Genomic DNA, 20508 nt, shown 5'->3' with positions numbered 1-20508 from the left:
CCTCCTGTGTCATTTCCAACTAATGAGCCCCCATCCTTTAGGGGAAATTCTTACTAGCCCCTAAGTGCATGATCTTGTCTTTGTACATTAAATTTCACCCAGTTATATTACTCCAGTTCTCAAAGACATCCAGTTCTTTCTGTATAACATTCTGATACTCCCGACTTTGTATTGGGATGAAGGTACAATAACTCCTCACTTAACGTTGTAGTTATGTTCCTGAAAAATTAAGTGAAATTATGTTAAGCAAATTCAATTTCCACTTAAGAATTAATGTAAATGTGGGGGTTAGGTTCCAGGGAAATTTTTTTCACCAGACAAAAGACTATATATATGTGTGTGTGTGTGTGTGTGTATATATATACACACACACACACACACACACAAAGTTTTAAACAAACAATTTAATACTGTACACAGCAATGATGATTGTGAAGCTTGGTTGAGGTGGTGGAGTCAGAGGGTGGGATATTTCCCAGGGACTGTCTTACTGCTAAATGATGAACTAGCATTTGGCTGAGCCCTCAAGGATTAACCCATTGTTGTTAATGTAGTCGCACACTCTACAAGGCAGCACGAATGGAGGGAAGACAGCATGGCAGACAGACACACACACCATGTGTGTGCACATGTGTGAGAGAGACACACATTGCCCCTTTAAGTACAGGAAGTTGAGATAGAAGCTTCTGCCTGCAAGCTCCCTCCGTCCTGAGCCCTGTTGTGTCATACTCTACCCCCCGCACTATGTAAATGGGTAAGTGGGGTGCAGGAGCGGGGGGAGGGAGGTACCCTGATATTAGCCCCCCTTAACCCTCCACAGCAAGCAGGAGGCTCCCAGGAACAGCTCCAAGGCAGAGGGCAGGAGCAGCACATGGCAGTGGGGGGAGAGACAGCTGAACTGCCGCCGCACAGGGAACTTAGGGAAACAGGGAGCTTGATGGGGGGCTGCCGGTCCACCCTGGTTCCAAGCCCCCACCAGCTAGCTGCAACGGGCTGCTCTTCCTGCCAGCAGTGGACAAAGCAGGCGGCTGCCAAATGACTTTATAAGGGAGCATTGTGCAACTTTAAACAAGCCTGTTCCCTAATTGATCAGCAATGTAACAACGAAACAATGTTAACCGGGACGACTTTAAGTGAGAAGTTACTGTATTGGGACAATTGTATTGGTGGTGTAATGGCATGGCACCCACCTCTTATCAGCACCCTTTCTGGTTTGGTGTGTCTGTGGTCTTTCAACAGTCCCAGCCCTGGTATCAAGCCATAACCCCAGGGCTTCCTCCTGGGGGCTCTTGGTCTGTTCCGGCCCCAGCCCTCCAGCTGGACCTCAACAGTTCATTTCCTCTTCCGGGGGTGTATCCATGGCTGATTATAGGCCATTGCTCCAGTAAGCTATGACAGGATACCAGTCCTGCCCCTACTACTCTGGGTCCCATCCCAGGGTCCCTAAGAATAGCAGCCATGTGCCACCGAGCCTTTTAACTAAACTGCTTTCAGTTCCTTAGGCCACTTCCCCGTGGCCCCAGCCTTCACAAAAGCTTCACCCTTAACTCAGAGCTCTTTCAAGTTCAGGCCCAGCAGCCAGCCCGGAGCTCTCTCTCATTCCTCTGCTCCCTGCTAGCACTGAGCTGTCCATGGTGCTGCAGTTCCCTTTGGCCAGCCAGGAGCACCACTTGTACTCCTCTGGCTCCAGCAAGGAACTGGGATATATCACTCACAATTGCACAGATCATAGGCATTGCTTTCTCCATGCCACAGCTGTAATCTGGGCAAGGTTTACATAACCATGCAGATGTGTAGGGAATTTAGATTCCCTTAAACTCCTGGAAAGCAAAGCAGCCAGAGCCATAGCACACCTCTTGAAGAGGAACAGTGAGTAAGTTGGATGGTCAATGGAACGGGAGAGTTGAATACAATAAGTATGATAAAAAAACAAAACAAAAAACAAACAAAAAAACAAAAAAAGACCTATTGAATTAAATATACAAACATGCACGTGCGTGCACTTGGACAAGTTGGCTGGTTCTTGCAGATGGCAGGTTTCTCATTGATATCCTTTACAAAATTATTAATCTATTGTGCAGGAGATGGTTTATCACAGAATTGCTCTTTCAACTTCACCCTGTTATGACAGTGACAAAATAATAGGACCAAACACAAATGCTCAATAGTGCATTTCAGAAGCAATATATGCCAGATTTTTCATCAGTCTCATAAACCATTCTGAAAAAATAAAAGTTAATGCCTGGCAGCAGCCATGTGTAATTATTGTTCTAAAAAGTATTAATACACATTTATGTTGATTTAGGACTAGGTGTAAAATAATTAAGCTAAGAAGGAATTTATGCTTAACAGCCCAAGTACTTTGTGGAGGCAGTTCAGTGTAATTGTTATTCAGTATGCATTCACTTTCACAGGTACAGCACTTCCATTGCTGGATGACAAGCAATAATAAAAAGGCAGGTTTACACACACAGCAGTGGATCACTGCATAGTCAGAGAAAATCTGAGTCAGCAACACTCTTCGGAGGTCACAAGGCAATGAAGGCTCAAGTTGAAAACACAAATGTAATATATTTACTGTCATGTGACTTGAAACAGACCTCATCACACTCTCAGTGAACCTGTATTATCGACTCACCTATTCAGGGCATGCTATGCAGTTCAAGGCTTTTGGGAGGAGAAGGAAGAAAAGATAAAAAGGGGAAAAGAAAATCCCCCAGAAATAACATGCTAATAATTTAAATTACAAGCAGATATCCAGAAGGTCAGTGCCTGATGATATGTTTTAATCAGACTATTTTTCTAAACAGTTTTGTCAGTAGGATAAAATGTAGGACATCACATGCTAATAATGAAAAATATATGTGGGCAGAGGAAAACAAAGCAGGGCTGTGAAAGATAACATTTGACTTGATTTACACGACTTGGAAACACTAAAAGGATATAGCAAGCTTCCATATGGAGTACATAAGACAAATAAAAATGTAATTTATGGTTGAGCAAAGTTAAGTAGCACAGTCCTTCATTTAATGTGGTGTCTTAGTGGCTAAAAGTGCTCCTTTGTTAAAACCAATACCTTAAGTGTTTTGTGTATTAGTGTTCTAAAACTGAAATAAAACTAAACCAAGTGGTGTATGTTTAGCAAGCTACTCTTGAAGCACAGATATTCTGAGCACAGGGATCACTTACAGCAGAAAAAAAAAAAAAAACCTCTGAACTCCCACCTGCAGTCCCTTGCCTTTTCCTACAGTAAAATAGAAATAAAAACATAAGAATGGCCGCAGCGGGTCAGACCAATGGCCCATCTAGCCCAGTATCTGGTCTTCCAACTGTGGTCAATGTCAGCTGTTACTTTTATAGTGCAAACAGGATAACTGTAATTGAAGGAAACCTGGACCTTACCTTTAGTATCTAAAGACTGAATAACATGAACGTAATGTTTACAAAAGTATGACATATGGCACTTTACTCTCATGTACTCTTATCTCTGGGCTGTCAACTTCCAGCATTCCTTCCAATTGCTCATTGCAGAATGAATGATGAAGAGCCTTCCCCCTTCTTGCACTATTATAATGGCAAAGACAGAAGAATTTTATCTTGCACTAAAATTCAGTTGAGATTTCCCTGGATTGAGGATAAATTTTTCAAATCACCTAACTCCCATTTTGAAAATTGACTTAGAGAGGCGGCTCAGGGTATATCTAAACTGCAGTTGGAGGTGTGATTGCAGCTTGTGTAGGCATACCCACACTAGCTTTAATCTAGTTAGCATGATTAAAAATAACAGTGAAGATGCAATGCAGCAGGCTTCAGCACAGGATGGGAATGCAAGTACTTATTCATAGTTTTGGGTGAGCATGAACAGCCCACACTGATTTCAACATGACTTAGGCACGTAAGCAATTTAGGCATTTTAAAAATCCTACTATCTGCAATTTCAGGCTCCTAAATACCATTGAAATCTGGCCCTAAGAGCCTTAGTCACTTCTGAAAATGGGATTTGAGGCCCTAAATCACTTAGGAGATTTTGAAAATATTACCTGACTTGACTACCTAATGAGATAAGAAGAATAAAGTGAAATAAATACTGCTTTTAAAACAGCTTTGATCCCCACTTTACAATTAAACTTTAAACTGAGTGAATTTTAGTTGGTGCTTAGCTTATCATTTCCTTAATAGCTTTCCTACTGTCCAAAACAAAAAAAAAACAACAACAAAATCTCATCTTTTCAGTATTTATGCTTTAATTTTGGGGGAAAGAAACTTTTTAAAACTGAGATGCGTGCTATTTTGATTCTTGTGTATGAGGTTCTTGTTGAGGGAAGGGTGCTAATAATGCAATTAATCATTTTACACAATGTTTACAATTTACATCGCTGGGCCATTCATTGCTGCAATAAATTATAACATCAACAAAAACAGCACTCTTTCAACTTCCAGAAGAAAGTGGTTTATAATAGTTTCTTGGTCATCAGAAAATGGACGGAACATAACATATCTACTCAACCTTACTCATCATGATTATACAGCTCCCACGTCATAGACAGGCCAGTTTTACAGTGACCTCAGCACTTCAGTAATAACTGATAACCAGGAAGGTGCACCGTTTACAACGTAACATAGCAAGGCTGAACTCTGCACCCACAAAGGAGTTCATCCCTGATAGTGAACATATTGCTCTATATAACGGTGTTTTTAATTCCAAAAAATCTTCACCATTTTTAACATCCAACATTTTAACATTCAACACCAGTTGAAATTTAACACCTTACATTAATTGATTGTAGGAGAGCAGTTTGCAGTGTTGTTGTAGCTATATTGGTTCCAGGATATTAGAGAGATAAGGCTGGTGAGGTAATATCTTTTATTGGACCAATTTCTGATAGTGAAAGAGTCAAGCTTTTGAACACAAAACTCTTATTCTAGCCTGGGAAAACTAAATATAATTTGGTACAGATGATTTAGGATAAGTGAACACACATTATAAGAGACCATTCACAGAATCATAGAAGATAGGGTTGGACGAGACCTAAGGAGGTCATCTAGTCCAATCATAGTACACCTGTCTGGAATCAAGTGTCTTTAGAATTATTTTGTTGAGAAATCAACCACTCTCTTTCTACAGAAGGCATGTATTTGAGCAAAAAGACAGAAGAAAACAATGGGCCAGATTCACAAATACAATAGCATAAATCTGATGTAGTTCCATTTTCTTGAGTGGACTTATTCTGAATTTACACTAACGTAACTGGAATGGGAACCTGCCCCAAACAGCATGAACAGGGAACAGAGGGGAAGAATTGTTAGAAGTAGTTCAGCTAGTCAACACAAGCAATGTAGCTTCTCTGTTACCCAGATTCTTTCAACCTGACCTTGAGATAACCAAATATTACTAATTTTAATGTCGGTTTATGAAAAAAAATGGAAAAGAAAAAAATTTCTTTCCTTCTATGGATTCTTCAATCTTCATACATTTGCCCTTAGTCAAAAACACATTGTGATTTAAATCTATGATTGAAGAAGAGCATTCAACATCAGATAAATTTGTGAAGTTTCAATTAAATCATTGATGCCAATCCCTACAAAAGTAAAATTCAGGATGAAAATGAATAAATGGGCATTAATAAAACAGACTATATTGGTCACTATATATTGGTTGCTCTGTTCTGATTTCATACTCTTAATCCCATAGATTTTCATACACAGTAAATTAAAAAGTGATACAATATTGCTGAAGTTTATATTATATATGTGATGTCTTTTTCCAGTTTGGTATATATATCAAGAAGTATGATATATGGGGTAAGAGGGAAAGTAAGGAACAACTGTTTGTGTGAACAGTAGAAAAAGAGAATAATTTGTTGAAAAGAAAAACAAGCTATACAAAGTCTCCTGTACCTCATCTTTTAAAAAGTCTTTGAAAAGCTGGGGGTAGAAGATAGCTTGAGTGTACAGGACTTTTTCTTTACCCTTTCTCTAGCTGGTCTAAGGTGGTCCTCTGCACCATGGTTAAATTTCTCTCAAACTAAATTGATTATTAACAGTCCCTTACACATATTTAGCTCAAAAGGTTACTAACTGACACTGAAAATAATACCATTTTCTTTTAGGCCATTTTTTCTTGTTTAAAATATGTGTTTGTTGTACTCCAACAATATTTTCATTTGTTTTATGATGTTTATTTGGGAGGAAGGGTAATGGAAATTTAACGTTGAGTTTCATTATCCATATCTTGGAACAAGAAGATGATCAGTATTCCAACCCGCTGCTGCAGGCAATGAGCAAAAAACAGAGCACAGGATGTCAGGGTTTGTGCAAAAGTGTCTTTAAGCTGCTTTGCACCAGTCCAGTCCCCCAGAATGAATTGCAGCAGCCTAAAGGCTGATCTATATTACACCAACTGCCTGTGATCCTTTCTCTGTGCTCACTCTCCTTACATAAACCACTGGGGTGGTAGGAGTCATTCTGACCCACTCCATTTTAGAAGGACCCACTGATACCAGAAAGTCCACCAACTTGTGAGAGCTCTCACGGACCTATTCCACCTGAATGTCAAGAATGGAGGCCACCCTTCTCACAAGATCTTGATGATCCCTGTGGTCCTCTGGCAATGGTGAGTTGCTTGTCACCTCCATAGCCTTGTCTGGTCATGAGGAAGAGGATGCAACAGGATAGTGAGGTAGTGGCTGCTATATCTTTTGTGGTAGAGAAGGCTGCTTGGTAGAGATACCAAAAATTGTTGTCTGAGATGCCAACGCCCTTGTCGCACTCTTGAAGAAACCAAATAAGGCGGAAGAGGGGAAGGTTCTAAGCTGGAGGATGGAGACCCCATGGTATCCAGAATGGCTACTGATATGGGCCTGGGTCCTATCTTTGACTGAGCCATTGCCACTTACGAGGAAGCCTGTGCTGTGACTACTGCATAACCCTTGGTCCCCAATACTCTGACAGAGGGTATGCACTCCTTTGGCAGGAAACAGAACAACACACCTCTGACCTGACTCCATGCCTTTGTTACTGAAACCATAAAAGCTCATATGTGAAGTGTTTAGAGCTGACAAAAAGGTGTAAATTAAAAAAAATCTGTAAACAATATTTTGACAAATACTTTTTTTACTATTATGTTCATCAGATCTGTACAAAGCAAAGAAGATACAGTACAAGAGTAACAGAACATCTATTATGGCAAACACAGTAGCTTTGTCACTGCATAACAAAGTTAAAACACATTAGTGCGGTGGAGAAATTTGCACTGCCACTCCACAACTCAAGATTTTGTAATCTGGCACCTTTCACCAGCACTATAGTCATTCAAGATTAAAATAACCAAAGTAACACCACTGCAAGGACAGCAAGAGATGCACAGATACTGAAATATGCCCAGAAGTGCAGTTTGGAAATCAAAGGCCTGACCCTGCTCTCGCCTATATCAATATAAATCTGGAATAACTCCAATAAAATAAGTGGAGCTATAGCAATGTTAAATCTGTGTGAGAAGGGCCTGGAAAAATTTGATATATGAAGAAGGGCCAATTATTATTTAATTAGCATGCAACACCATTATGATAGCATAAAATAAGAAAAAGAGAAACATGAAAAAGTAACAAGATGAAAGGTAGGCGGAAAAAAGAAAACATGTTTATTTACTGAGCTTGTGGGGGGGGGGGCAACTACATTATGTACATAAGACCTGCAGCTTTTTGTTTATGAAGATATGATTCAACAGCCAGATGCTGCTCTTATTTATGCCAGTATAAATCTGGAATAACTCCACCATACTCTGTATGGTGTTACTTGCAAATTACACCAGTTATAAGTAAGTGCAGAATCTCCCCCTCCCCCCCCGCCTACACACACACAAATTAGCTATGTTTGCATCTGGTGCCACTATAAGGATACCCTAATATATTTTCAGTATTCTAGCTATGACAGAGTAAGTCATTTGTGAGTAAGTTTCAAGTAGCATGAAAGTCAGTACATATAAAATGTGGCTGCTTGACCAAAATACTATAGAAGGCCATCAGTGTTTTATCTTATCCCCGGGGTGCTCTGAGCTGAAGAGATCTTGGACCCTGTGCTGGGGTGTGACTCACCACTGTGGTGCCGCCTGCTGTCTGTCTGAGGAACTAGCACTGCGCTCTCTTCTGGTGGTGTCTCGCCTGCTGTCACCTCTGTTCCTGGACCCACGTCACTCCCAGGACCACAGCATCCTTTTCAATGAGACTACCCGCCAGCTGTGCCACACTCTTTGTTCCCCCAGTTCCGGGGGGACCTGCAGTCTACTGTCCGCCACTCCCTTCAGTGACAAACTGCAGTCCATAGTCTAGCCACTTCCCATGTGGCTCCAGCACCCTCTTTGCCCTTGCATCAGAGCCTCAGTCTGCAGATCCCTGCAGCCTGTCAGGGGCAGCCTTTAGCTCTCTGAGTCTCTGCCTGAAGCACTGCTCTGTCCAAGGGGTGAGCTACCCTCTGTCTGCAAGGCAGCCAATCCTCCTCCCTTCTTCAGATCCAGGGAGTGACTGCCCCTGTTCTTTTCTGAAGCCCTTCTTATATGGGCCAGCTCGGCCCTGATTGGCTGTTCCTATAAGCCCTTCTGTGATTGGCAGCCTCCCGAGGGCTGCTTTTAACACCTTTTCTGCCAGTATGGGGCAGATACCCCATCACAGACCCCAAGACCAATTACATTGGGCTGAAAGCAGGTGCCTTTCCCAACTGGATCTAATACAAAGTTTGAACACTGTACATAGTGTAAAACATTGAAAAACAAAACAAAAAACAACACTGAATGACCACACCTTCAACCCTTTACTAGGGTATGGCTTTGTTAATAAAAACACAAATAAAATGAGAGGGAGATCAGTTCAAACCTGCTCCGCGTACTTGGAGTGTGCTGAGGTTAATGACTATTATCAGTGCTTGGGTGAAGGCTGACATCTTGGCTGATACACGGGGGACTGAACAGGGGACCTCCAGAGCGAAAAGGCTGTGCGGCAACAGAACTATAGAGACAAAGTTCCGTAGCTGGGGGCTGTAACATCTCATATCCTTACAGGGAAACCTGTAAATGCCCTCCTCCCCAACACCAACAGGGGATACACTTGCATCAGGTTAGTTTTGAGAGACATCCTTTTGATTAGAAACAGTACAAGTTTGCCTCCGATTTAAATGAATACATTCATGAGACATGAACACAGTATTCTCACAAATTAAATATTCATTAGCTCTATTGATCATAAAAGTGCAATGGGCTCAGATAAAATTTTGTACTGTGAACTGTAATTTACAACAACGCAATATATTTTATTTAGAAACCTCAAACTTTAACGCTGTGAAAACAATGTGCACTAAACGTACAGCCGCTAAAGAAAAAATGTTTTGTAAAACCCAAAGAATGTGTAGAAATATGAAAAAAAAATCTATTGCCTCTCAATGCTCAAAAGCTGAACTTGCTCACAAAATTTTCCCTCCTTATTTTTTAATACTTATGGCAGAAGCTTAAGAGTACTGGCAAGTCAATTCAGATGGGTATCTAAAAAGTGCTTTTATTAAATTTATCAGAATCTTTTTTTTGTCTTGATATCATCTCAGATCAGGCCCCTTCACATGGTTCCTGGTATATTTGTCAAAAATAAATACAAATTAATACTACATTTCAGTTGTACATGGATGAAGACGTACTAGAATGCAGAACACTTCCCTTGTCATACTGTTTGCTACTTCAATGTCTGGGGGAAAAAACCCACTCCAAAAAAAGCTAGAGAGTATATGCCTGGTAGTTCCACATTAAGGCCTTGACCCTGAAAACACTTCCACACTTACTTAACTTTACTGCACACATGTCAGTAAACTTTACTGAACATTTCCTTGAGCAGGGTAGGAGAGCAGGAAGGTAAGAGGGATGCAGAGAGCGGACGGGAATGGAAAGTCCAATGCTTAGGGGAAAAGGAACCAATCCCACATTAGTTCCATGCTAGTTGAATCCACCAGTATTATCCTTATTTTACAGATGGATAAACAGAGAGAATAAGTTACTGAATCAAAACCACAGAGGAGTGCATTTAAGAAACAGGCACAGAACACAGGGATTTCACGCTTGCATTCTCAGATCACTATTCAGGCCACTAGGCCATGCCTCTCTCTTGTATATATTGTGATAATGTAATTAAATTGGATCCTAATGCATCAAGACCCTACAGGCCTTACTTCTTAGTTGCTTCATATTAATATATATTTACTTGAATTTCACTGCTGAAAGACTAAAATGTAGGGAAATCTTTGATGTGCCCACTAAGTACTTTCAAACCACAACCAATTGTGGGTGCTTCAATTATAGTAAAGTAATCCAAGCAGGCTACTTTTTTCACATATGCTAATAATATAGTCAACCCTCTGCAGGGCACCTTCAGAGAGATTTTTTCCAGGAAATTTAAACTTGTTGAAAAATATGTTCTAAAAAAGTATTCTCCAACTGAAATTCTGTGGCAACTTTAAGTATACACGCTGCTACTTGTTAGGGTATAAATAGTCTCACAAGTTGAGCAGTAACATCTTACACATAGAACTAAAGAAAATGGTTATTAATAGATTCACTGAACTATAAAGACTAGTAGGTCTCCTGGAGGCTAAATTTCCTGTCATTAGAGGTATGGTCAGTAATATTAACAGCAGCATTAGGTATCAAAACCTTTTGTTGTTGTTGTTAAAGAAGCCCATTCACTAATTTAAAATCTAATGCTGACGGTATCCTGGATTGTTGACAGACTTCCCCAGAGTTGCATTAAAACTGAACAGTTCTTGTTATGCTTTATCATCTCACTTATTTGTATTTGTCTGTCTATTGCCAGTGAGACTTTGAGGTCTTATTTTTCACATTAGCAATTCTTTACTGAAGAAAAAATGCCTGAAAAATATTGCATAGGTGTCTTTTTTTGGATTGTCTCTAAGGTTTTGTTTGACAAGCTACTTCAAAGTAGAAAATAAAGGACTGAATAACTAAACTTGTCAGTGGATAAAGATATTGAGCAACCTAAGCAAATCATGTTAACCATGAAGTTATAGTGTCAGAGTTAAATATACATTATGCACCAAACATTCAGTTTTCTTGAAAAGAAAACAGTCAGCTATTACAAAATGATTGCATTTTCTTATAGCACTGTATTTTAAAACCAATCTTACAGGTTGATGGGGTTATTTATTAGAGCTGCAATTCAATTACATTATATAAAGATACTGCCTAGTAGTAAGCAATTATGAAATGTATAATATATAGGATAATCACTTACCAGATATTTAATAGACCAATAGGTAGTAATGTGGCTTAAAGTGAAACCAAGGAATACATATTTTTCTTTGGACATCAGTGATTTGGAACAGTTTTGCTGTTTTCCAGACATTAACTGATTTGGAAATGACCTAGCACTGCACAGTATGTTATTTCCTCTACTGAAGAAGCAACATTCAGCATGATTAAATAAAACATGTTTTGCTACTTGAAAATGTTCCCAGTTAGTTAACTACTTCTATGAGTTGATAAGTATGTGCCTTGTGTGAAAGTTAAACGTATATATGCATGTTTTACATATTAGGGCACACAAATCCCCAGTTTTTAATTCAGTTCCATTTTAGTATGTTTTAAAGGTTTGCATTCCCAACATCATTAGCAGGACTCTGAAAAGCTACATTATACTACAACTTGTTAAATATATATAGATTAGATTTAAAAATACCCTGTGTAGTTTGCGTATATTACCATACCAAATATCATTATTGCTCAAAGGCTATTGAGGATTACAATATATAAACCCAAGTAACTTCATTAACAACTGTCCATGACCTCAGGATTTTGAAGGAGGCTTCCATTCAACTATCTGTAAAATTACTTTCCTTTCCTTTTTGTTGCTCAAATAAAACATAAGTAAAGTGTATCCACAGCCCTTCAAGTCACACAAATTGCAAAACACTGAACAGTGGTCCGGAAGCAGGGGTGCTACATAGGATGCCCCCAAAACTACAGTCTTCCATAATGCAAAATTGCAGAGCAGCTTAAGAGAAGAGAAGACACTTTATTAGGTATATGGCCGGTCTTATTTTCTACTCTCCACAGTTCCTTATCCTGGACGAATCCCTCTCCTAAATACCTATGTAAGATTGTAATAACTCACATGTGCACTCCCAATGTGGGAGGGTAATATGACCTGGATGGCCTACGTGCCATTAAAAAGGTGGTTCTGTGAATTTGATTTCTGCTCATTGAGACACCCATCCAAAACCACCAAATTTCTCCAAAAGGCACACACAGGAAGTTGTAAACAATTGTAAAAAACCCTGACACCTAATCACCTAGGACAATTGGTGTATGTTTTAATATATGAAATAATGGCTAGATGCTACAGACATAAGTGCCTGGGAAATGATGATTTTCTAACTTATGAAGAGGAGAAGGAGCAGCAGTTGCACGATGAAATATTTCCATTCTAGAGGTAGTAGTCGTAGATGACCTTCTCCTGACAGACCTTCCATACAAATCCAAGGGGAACTAAAGCATGCAGAAAAGAGAACTTGGACCACTGTACAAGAGCCTCCTCTCCTCCCCTTTCCTTTTTATTTGACCTCTTCACTGCTCTTCACTGCTTTTAGCATGATGAACCTCCTCATTCTCTGAGAATTTCTGCTCCCGGGGATTCCAGGATTAATTCATTCCAGGACTGGTCTTTTGTATGTTCTCTCAATGCTTCACACCTTACCATGCTCTTGCCTCCTGTCACTTGCATTTGTGCCTTTTTCCTTGCAAACCTCTACCTGGAATTCTCTGATTCAGTGTGCCATGCCTCCTTGCTGTCTTCCAAGTTCCTCCTAAAAACTCACTTCTTTTTCTGGCCTTTACCACTAACCATCCTCTAAGACTCATCCATCCACACTTGATTGTATGGTAACATAAATACAATGCACTTATAAGAGCACTGATTTTCCTTGGTGAAATAATATAATTTGCCATTGGAAATGTATGTTGTACAACTCTGCATCTTAGAAATTGCATATAGTCCAAATGCCTTCCACTATCAAAGATTCAGTATCACTTTTGCAGTTTCCATAGCATATTGAACTACTGAACAATGTCAATTTTGGAATCAAATGGCAAGTATATTGCTATTACTGTAGGAATTGTTACCCAAGCAAATTCATTTGGGCACTAAAAGATATTGGATACTGTGAAGTGGTTTACACACCCCACACTAACACAGAGGGCATAGGAAGGGCTGGAGCAATACTGGGCCAGAAAAGTTCCACCTCTCAGGCACTGTCGAAGATGCCTGGGAAAGGACCAATATAGAGAGAGTTTCAGCAACCCAGGCAAGATGGGAAAAGGGAGGAGAGAGGCTATTTCCTGGAGGAGGGCTTCCCTGCAACAACAGAAGGAACTCTGACTGGAGAGGTCCAGCTGTGGCTCTTCTCCTCCCCGCCTCGTCCCACCCCCAGACACACACAAACCTTTTAGACATTACTCAAGAGGTAGGGAGAACCATGTGCAAGAGTACCAGAGGGCCACCTGCATCAGCCCCAAGACTTTGCGGTTTGAAACAAAGGACTGTAACCCAACAACAACCAAGCCACAAACTGAGGGAGCAGGTATGGTAAGAAGTGGATCATGGGAAGGTGATCAGGAGGCGGGACATGCTATCACACTCTCTGGGTAGGGGGACCTGGGCCAGGGCCTGGTAGAGCAGAAGGGCCCAGGTCCCCTTACCCATCCCAGATTCCCCTTTGCCTAGCCCTGAGATGGGCAGGATGAGGGGTTACCAGCAAGGAAGTCGACAGAGCTGAACCCCACCCAGGAAGTTCAGAACACACTGAACTGAAAGGACTGGAGTCGCAGGCCCCAACCACTAGGCCTCCTGACTGAACAAACGACTCTCGCTACAGATACATTGTATTGCAAATTCATATATCAAAATTCGCCATATTTCTTTTTGTCAATTCTACATGCGTTGTAATGGAAAATAAAATATTCGTCTAAAAAACCTGTGTGTGCCACTACAAACTGTATTCTTTAAAAAAAAAGATTTTCCTACTGCCCAAGAGTACAGTTCCAACTGACCCTCAGCCTTTAATTTTCTTTTATGCTTGTTTCCTTCATAAGGCTTTCCATAGTTTTGTTGTTGTTTGTACTATTTTTATGACATTTTGCCGCTAGGTATTTTTAATTTAATTTTTATATACAGCTTAAAATGAAATTATTTTTTCCACTAACATAAATAAAATATTACTAAGCAAATCCTTCTCCAGGGGCATGGCTGGTTGCCAGGCTGTTTCTCCTGGGCATCTCCACAGCAGGGATGGAGGGGTAGGCAGCTTCCCAAAGACTGCATGGTGGTACTGGAGCCACTGCATTAATGTTATTGCAGCCCAGCTAATGGATCCATCAGCTCTGACCCCTGCTCTTTCACTGCTCATATCTGTCCATTCCTTCTGTAAACCTCTTGGGAGATCCCACGGTCCCATGGAGTCCTCACAAAACAGAGCCCCATAGCACACAGGGATGCCTATCACTTGCCATGATTCCAATTTCTTCTACACCTTACCTGTCAAAGATAACAATTCCACTGAATCCAGTGACATCTGTGCCTGTGTGTGCGTATGGTGGGAACGAGGGGTGTGCGGAATATATGGCCACAAACATTATAGCCAGAGGTTTTTTGGTGGCTCTGGTCTTTAATTCCCCTGTAGGTGTAAGAGGAATAAGGGTATCCACTTTATGCTGCTGCCTTTGACACCCAGGGAGCACTAAAGTGCATGAGAAGCAGCATGCTAGTGGTGCTCTTATTTACTGCTCAAATGTGCTAAGATCTAGGAAAAGAGCAAGGCAAGGTCATTCTGCTGCCTGATTTTGTACATCTCAAATAATGTAGGAGGGCAGTACTGCTCCCTGTTATAACATCTATTTGAGTCCCTAGTGATAAAAATTACCTAGTCTGTAGCGGTGCATGGGATTCTTCCATCCTAAGTGCAGGACTCTGCACTTGTCCTTGTTGAACCTCATCAGATTTCTTTTGGCCCAATCCTCTAACTTGTTTAGGTCCCTCTGTATCCTATCCCTACCCTCCAGCTTATCTACCTCTCCTTCCAGTTCACTTGATTCTGACCCTGTGCAGCTCATCAACATAAACTCTGACTTGGTGTGATACTGGAATGGACTGCTGCTTTTGGCCTTGACCCTCTAGGCTGAACTTGGACCTAACCTCAACCCACGCCCCTATTGCCCATGTCCTGACACTCTGTAAAGGAATGGGCAGGTCATTTAAGCTCTCTGCATTTGATGATTCATACCCATTATGCAGGGATGTACAATTTGCATCTTCCTGGATCAGCAAGATGCTTGAGGAAAGATTCAAACCAATGGGAGAATACCCAGGAGATGCATTGAGACAGCATGTCTTATGACACTTATGGACTATATGTCTTCTTTCCATAAATTTCTATGTGAATTGTAATTTATGCTTGTAATATGCCCTATTTACTGAACAACTGATGATTTATAACTCCGTTTAATGACACAAGGAAGAACAAAGCTAAGCATTGCAGATATAGGGTATAAATGCACAGTTGAAACAATGGAGAAAACAACTTCTCACCATACACTGTGTATGCACATTTCTTGCAGGGACAGTTACATGTAAATATTTAAATTCTACCCAAGTTATTGGTAAACATTGTATCAAGCAGTGAAAAAGTGCAGATATAAACTTACTGTAAAATGTAATTAGGACACCCTTGGAGTTTTGTGCTACTCTTTCAGTATTTTAAATGAATATATCTGTTCACTGACTTCGCTTATTCTGCTTATTACACTTTTAATTTTAAATCATCACCCTTTAGGTATTTAATTAAGCCCTGCTTTCACACAGATAAAAAAGGGGGATAAATCATGACAGCATTTACTGTTCCTTATTTGCAATCTAGTGTGCTTGATAACTTATCTATGTGAAATGTGTATTCTGGTTAACAGCCGACTCTTAATAGAGCTCTTCATCCCATGAATTAACCAAAGAATAATACAATAAACACTTTTTCTTTCTCAACAGATTGATATAAAAGCAAAAAACAATTGTACCAAATTATTGCTTTTTAGTATACCTAAACAATCTAAAAGAGATACTGTGTGCTTTGGAATATTTAAATATTCTTAGGTGTAACAGAAAATTGAAACTGAAATATAGATGTATACAATCTTCTGCCTACATAAGAATGTTAAGTTATATCATTAAGTTAATTTTGTATAAATACTATGAAATAAAAAGCAAATAATTCAATGTATAGTTTTGTTTTGAATGATAGAAATATGATAATGCTATCTACTGAAACAATACTAATATTGCATTGGTTAGTTATTTTTGCTGGTGTTCAAAAATGCAAGGAAAAAAGGCATAATATACCTTCTTTGAGTCTCCAGGCTCCACTCACAGAAATTGCTGCTAGAATTGCAGCTGTTGCCCCTACTGTATAGGTAGATACAATTACTACTGCAATTTTCCTCAGACCAGTCTTTCAGAGCTTCAATGGACGCGACCACAAGGAAGTTAACACATGGAGAGGGAAAAATAACCAACTGCTAAAATCCATTCTCTTAGAGTCTTTAACAACATTTCACATTATATAGAATAGAAATATTAGCAGTATGGGATATGGGAGCAATATGAATCCATAGAATATTAGCAGTAATAGATGTTCATTTTCTCAGTGCAAAAGAACATTAAACCGGCAGCTGTACCAGCAGAAGAATTTGTATAGTCCTGGAGGGACATAAGCTTCTACCATTCTAAACAGTACTTCACTCTGATTCTGTGAGTTCACAGAAACAGTTTTCAGGCAGGCAAGCAAGGAGGAGCAAAGGTGGTCCAATAGTCAGAACCCTTGGTTTTGTATTGCATTGTATTGCACTACATTCTTCTCATATACACCAAAAAATATAAATCACACACTGTCCTCGGCTATCCGCAACTCTTTGCCCACAAATCTGCAAACCAAAAGCTGAAAGCAACAACTTCTTAGATACCACTAGTGACGCACACTGTGTATACCTAGTATAACTCTTATTATTTACTGCTCAAGTGTGCATTTCTAAGTGTTATGTTCTGTTGAATAAATTTAATGCAGACATTAAATAGTCAACAGAATAATCCTATGGCTCTTCCAGGAGGGATTTTGAACAATAAAGTGTAGACAGACTATTGTTTTCTTTTACAAAATTTCATGAGCATTAGCAAGCAGCACCACTGGTTCTGACGGATGCATAAGGTAATATAACAAACATGGAAAAGGAAAACAAAGCAATTTTTAGAAATCACTATCATTGTTCCACTGAATTCCTGAGTGGACATCTCAGAAGATAACAATGTTATTACTCCTATCAAATTGCACAGGAAGCACAACTGGATCCCTTCCCTAACCACCAGAGAATTATTCAGAACATTCATTAAAATTGTTAAAGGGAGAAAAGGGCTCCAATGGTTTTCAAATGTCATTCAGTTCTGTTTTTAAACACAGCTCAATGTGCTCTAGAGCCAAGATTTTTAAGACTGACTAGTAATTTTGGGTTCTCAACACAGAAAAATCAAGCCACGGTAAGGTGTCTCAAACTGAGCAGTCAGAAGCTGAAGCAATCAACATCCATTCCCTTTTGAAAATCTTGGCCAAGATGTTTAGAAAATGCATACAACTCTGAGCTCAGATAAAATTTTCAAGTGCCCAAGGAACCTAAGTTCCGTTTTCAAAGTCAATGAAACGTGGTTCCCAAGTCACTCAGGCATTTTGAAAATTTTACCTCTCATTATACTTCCTCTTTGCTTACTGCAGTTTTAAAATATAATAGTCATTGTTCCATCATATTATATGTCAAAGTGATTATTTTTTGAAACTGACCTATAGAGTGTAACCGAAATAATTACCATACTGAAGAATAAAAAGGAATAGCAAGCACAATGACACCTATCCAGTTGCAGACCCACTTACTGTTTTTGTATTGTCAATTAAAGGACTGGTTTATTTTGCTTGAGGGAAAGACGTTGATGATCGCTGAAAAGAATTTTCAACTATTGTACCATATATTATATCAAGCATTCTCTGTCATTTATTTTGATAATGAAAAAAATCAGTACTAACACAATAAGTCAAAGATACTGGGCATTTAGGATTGCCACATTTAACCCTTTAATCTAGCAGAACAAACTGGCAGGTTATTTATTTGTAAATTTGATTAACCAACATGGAACAGATTATCAAATATCTGTAGATTGGCAAAAATGAAAACACACTGATATAAAACATAATTTATGTATATATGTTGCTATTGCATATGTGACAAGGACTGACCATATAATATAAAACTCAGCTATTCGGTACGTTATTTGGATATTAGCAACCGAGCAGATGGCTTACTCTGTGACGAATCCTAAATGGTTATGGTATAGATACTCTTTTTAATACCAAACACATTATCACATGGCCTATTTAGTACCAAGAAACAAGTTATCAAGATACATAATTTAAGGAAATAATCAAAAATTCCTATTTATTCCATTACTTTTATTCTAATGTTTTAAAACCACACATGGAAAACATTATTCATGATATTCCCAGAGCCTAGTATTTTAATCCTATTACTGTGGTCATCATTGCAAAGTGAGTATATTCCACCAGTGTTGATTTCTTAACAGTGATCACTATAGATCAGAGAGTAAAGCAGATAATAGCCCAGGTAATTATCTTTTAGAAAAAAGCAGCACACTCACCATTTCGGCTTTCTTCATCAATGGGAACTATTGTGGCTGGAGGACCTGCCCTGGCCAACTTGCAGTCTATAAACATGAAAACAGAAGTTATTTCTAATTCCACAGTAGGTTCTATATATTGTATTCTATAAAACAATCATGCTGAGATAGTGGTCATTGAAGCAAGATAAGGCCAAGATAATTGTTAGCTAGTTACTGGTATAAAGGGCCCAAACTCAAGGCTTTTATTTAACCTTTATTCAAACTCTAATTGAAGTAAATTTGAGTTTTCCTGAGAAAGTACTGAATTAGAACCTCAGGATCTGGCCCACCATGAAAATGAAAATTTCACAACCTGCTCTCATTATGAATTGTTGTACTAGTTTCTATTTGTTATGACACTTTTACTTTCAACGTCATGAATACACACACTAAGTCTTTGCCACATCACAACACATTACAATACAGTTGCTACACCATAAACCTATATTCATGTTTCTCTAAATATACCAGTAGGGACCACTGTGAAGCAGAAGTCCTTCAGGACAAAATAATGTAATGGTAATTTAACCCAAAGAACATGAAGGAATGATTAAAAGGGATAAATTGTAATTAAAGTTTCACAACAGAAACAAATATGATTGGAATTTAGTTGCAACAAAAAGATCTAATTAAAGAGAGTGAACAGAATTTTAACAATGTTCTAAAGAGAATGAAAAAAAAACAGACAAGCAATGTTCAGGAAGTTACATTTTGCCATCTTACCCTCATATTGCCAGTCTGGAGTCAAAAGTTTAGAGTCATCAATGGAAGCAGAGCAGAATAATGAAAGAAAATAAGTGAGAGATTTTGTTGTAGTTGTTTAAAGATAGATTTTAAGACATACAAAGCAGTACACTGAGAGCTACTAAATACAAATGTGTAGTTTATTAAGTTAATGGATAAAGGCATTGTATACAAAATTTGATGTGTGTGTTAGAAGCTGCTGAGCTATATAAACTAAACAGGACAAAAGTCTTGTTTACTCCTTTAAACCATACATTGGAGAAATGCTGTTCGTTTACAATACTAAACACTTTTCATCTTCCAAGACACTCACAATACTGCTGAAATGGGTAGGTGAATTGGTAAATCTTACCGTTCCCATTTCACAGATTTTTTAAAGATATTTAGGAAGAACTCTGCTAAACATTGCAAGGTCTAAATGACTTAAATGGCGAAGGGCTTGGCTATATGGAGAGACAGTGGGCAGCAAGCTGGTGTGTAAATCTACATCTGTAAATCTGCTCTACCCTGTCACACACTAAGTGGTCATGTGGACGCTGCTGCCGTGCGCTAGAAGTTCTGTAGAGTGCAGCAGGCTGGTGCTCTGTAGGTTCACCAGCTTGCTGCCCACTAACTCTCCATATAGACTTGCCTTTAATGCCATTTCCAAAAGTAATTTAGTCTCCTAGGAACCTAAGACTCATTGAAAGTCAATGGGACTTAGGTGCCTAAATACATAAGTTACTTTTGAAAATGGGACTTATCTGTCTAAGTCACTAAGGCCTTGCAATACTGAGCAAAGCAATACCTTTAAATATCTGAGAGACAAGGGGACTGAGGTAATATCTTGAATTCGATCAACTTCTGTCGCTTTCGAGCTCCACAGAGGTCTTCTTCAGGAAAGCTCAAAATTTTCTCTGTTTCACCAACAGAAGTTGGTCAAATAAAAAATCTCGCCCACCTTGTTTCTCATATATCC

The 20508-nt window shown here is 39.2% G+C and overlaps 1 protein-coding gene across 1 annotated transcript in view; it reads right to left on the bottom strand.

Annotated features, from left to right (window-relative positions):
• The window catches only part of PCDH15 (protocadherin related 15), a 665248-nt gene that overhangs the window by 547119 nt on the left and 97621 nt on the right, over positions 1-20508 (bottom strand). Inside the window, exon 3 of the mRNA XM_043551059.1 lies at positions 18786-18851. Within this exon, the coding sequence (XP_043406994.1) occupies positions 18786-18851 (66 nt within the window). The remainder of the gene's footprint in view (positions 1-18785; positions 18852-20508) is intronic.

The sequence above is a fragment of the Chelonia mydas genome, chromosome 7 (genome assembly GCF_015237465.2).
Source record: "Chelonia mydas isolate rCheMyd1 chromosome 7, rCheMyd1.pri.v2, whole genome shotgun sequence".
In the NCBI taxonomy this organism is placed as follows: Eukaryota; Metazoa; Chordata; order Testudines; family Cheloniidae; genus Chelonia; species Chelonia mydas.
The sequence above is the reverse complement of the archived record's forward strand: the minus strand, read 5'-3'. Positions and strand labels throughout refer to the sequence as shown.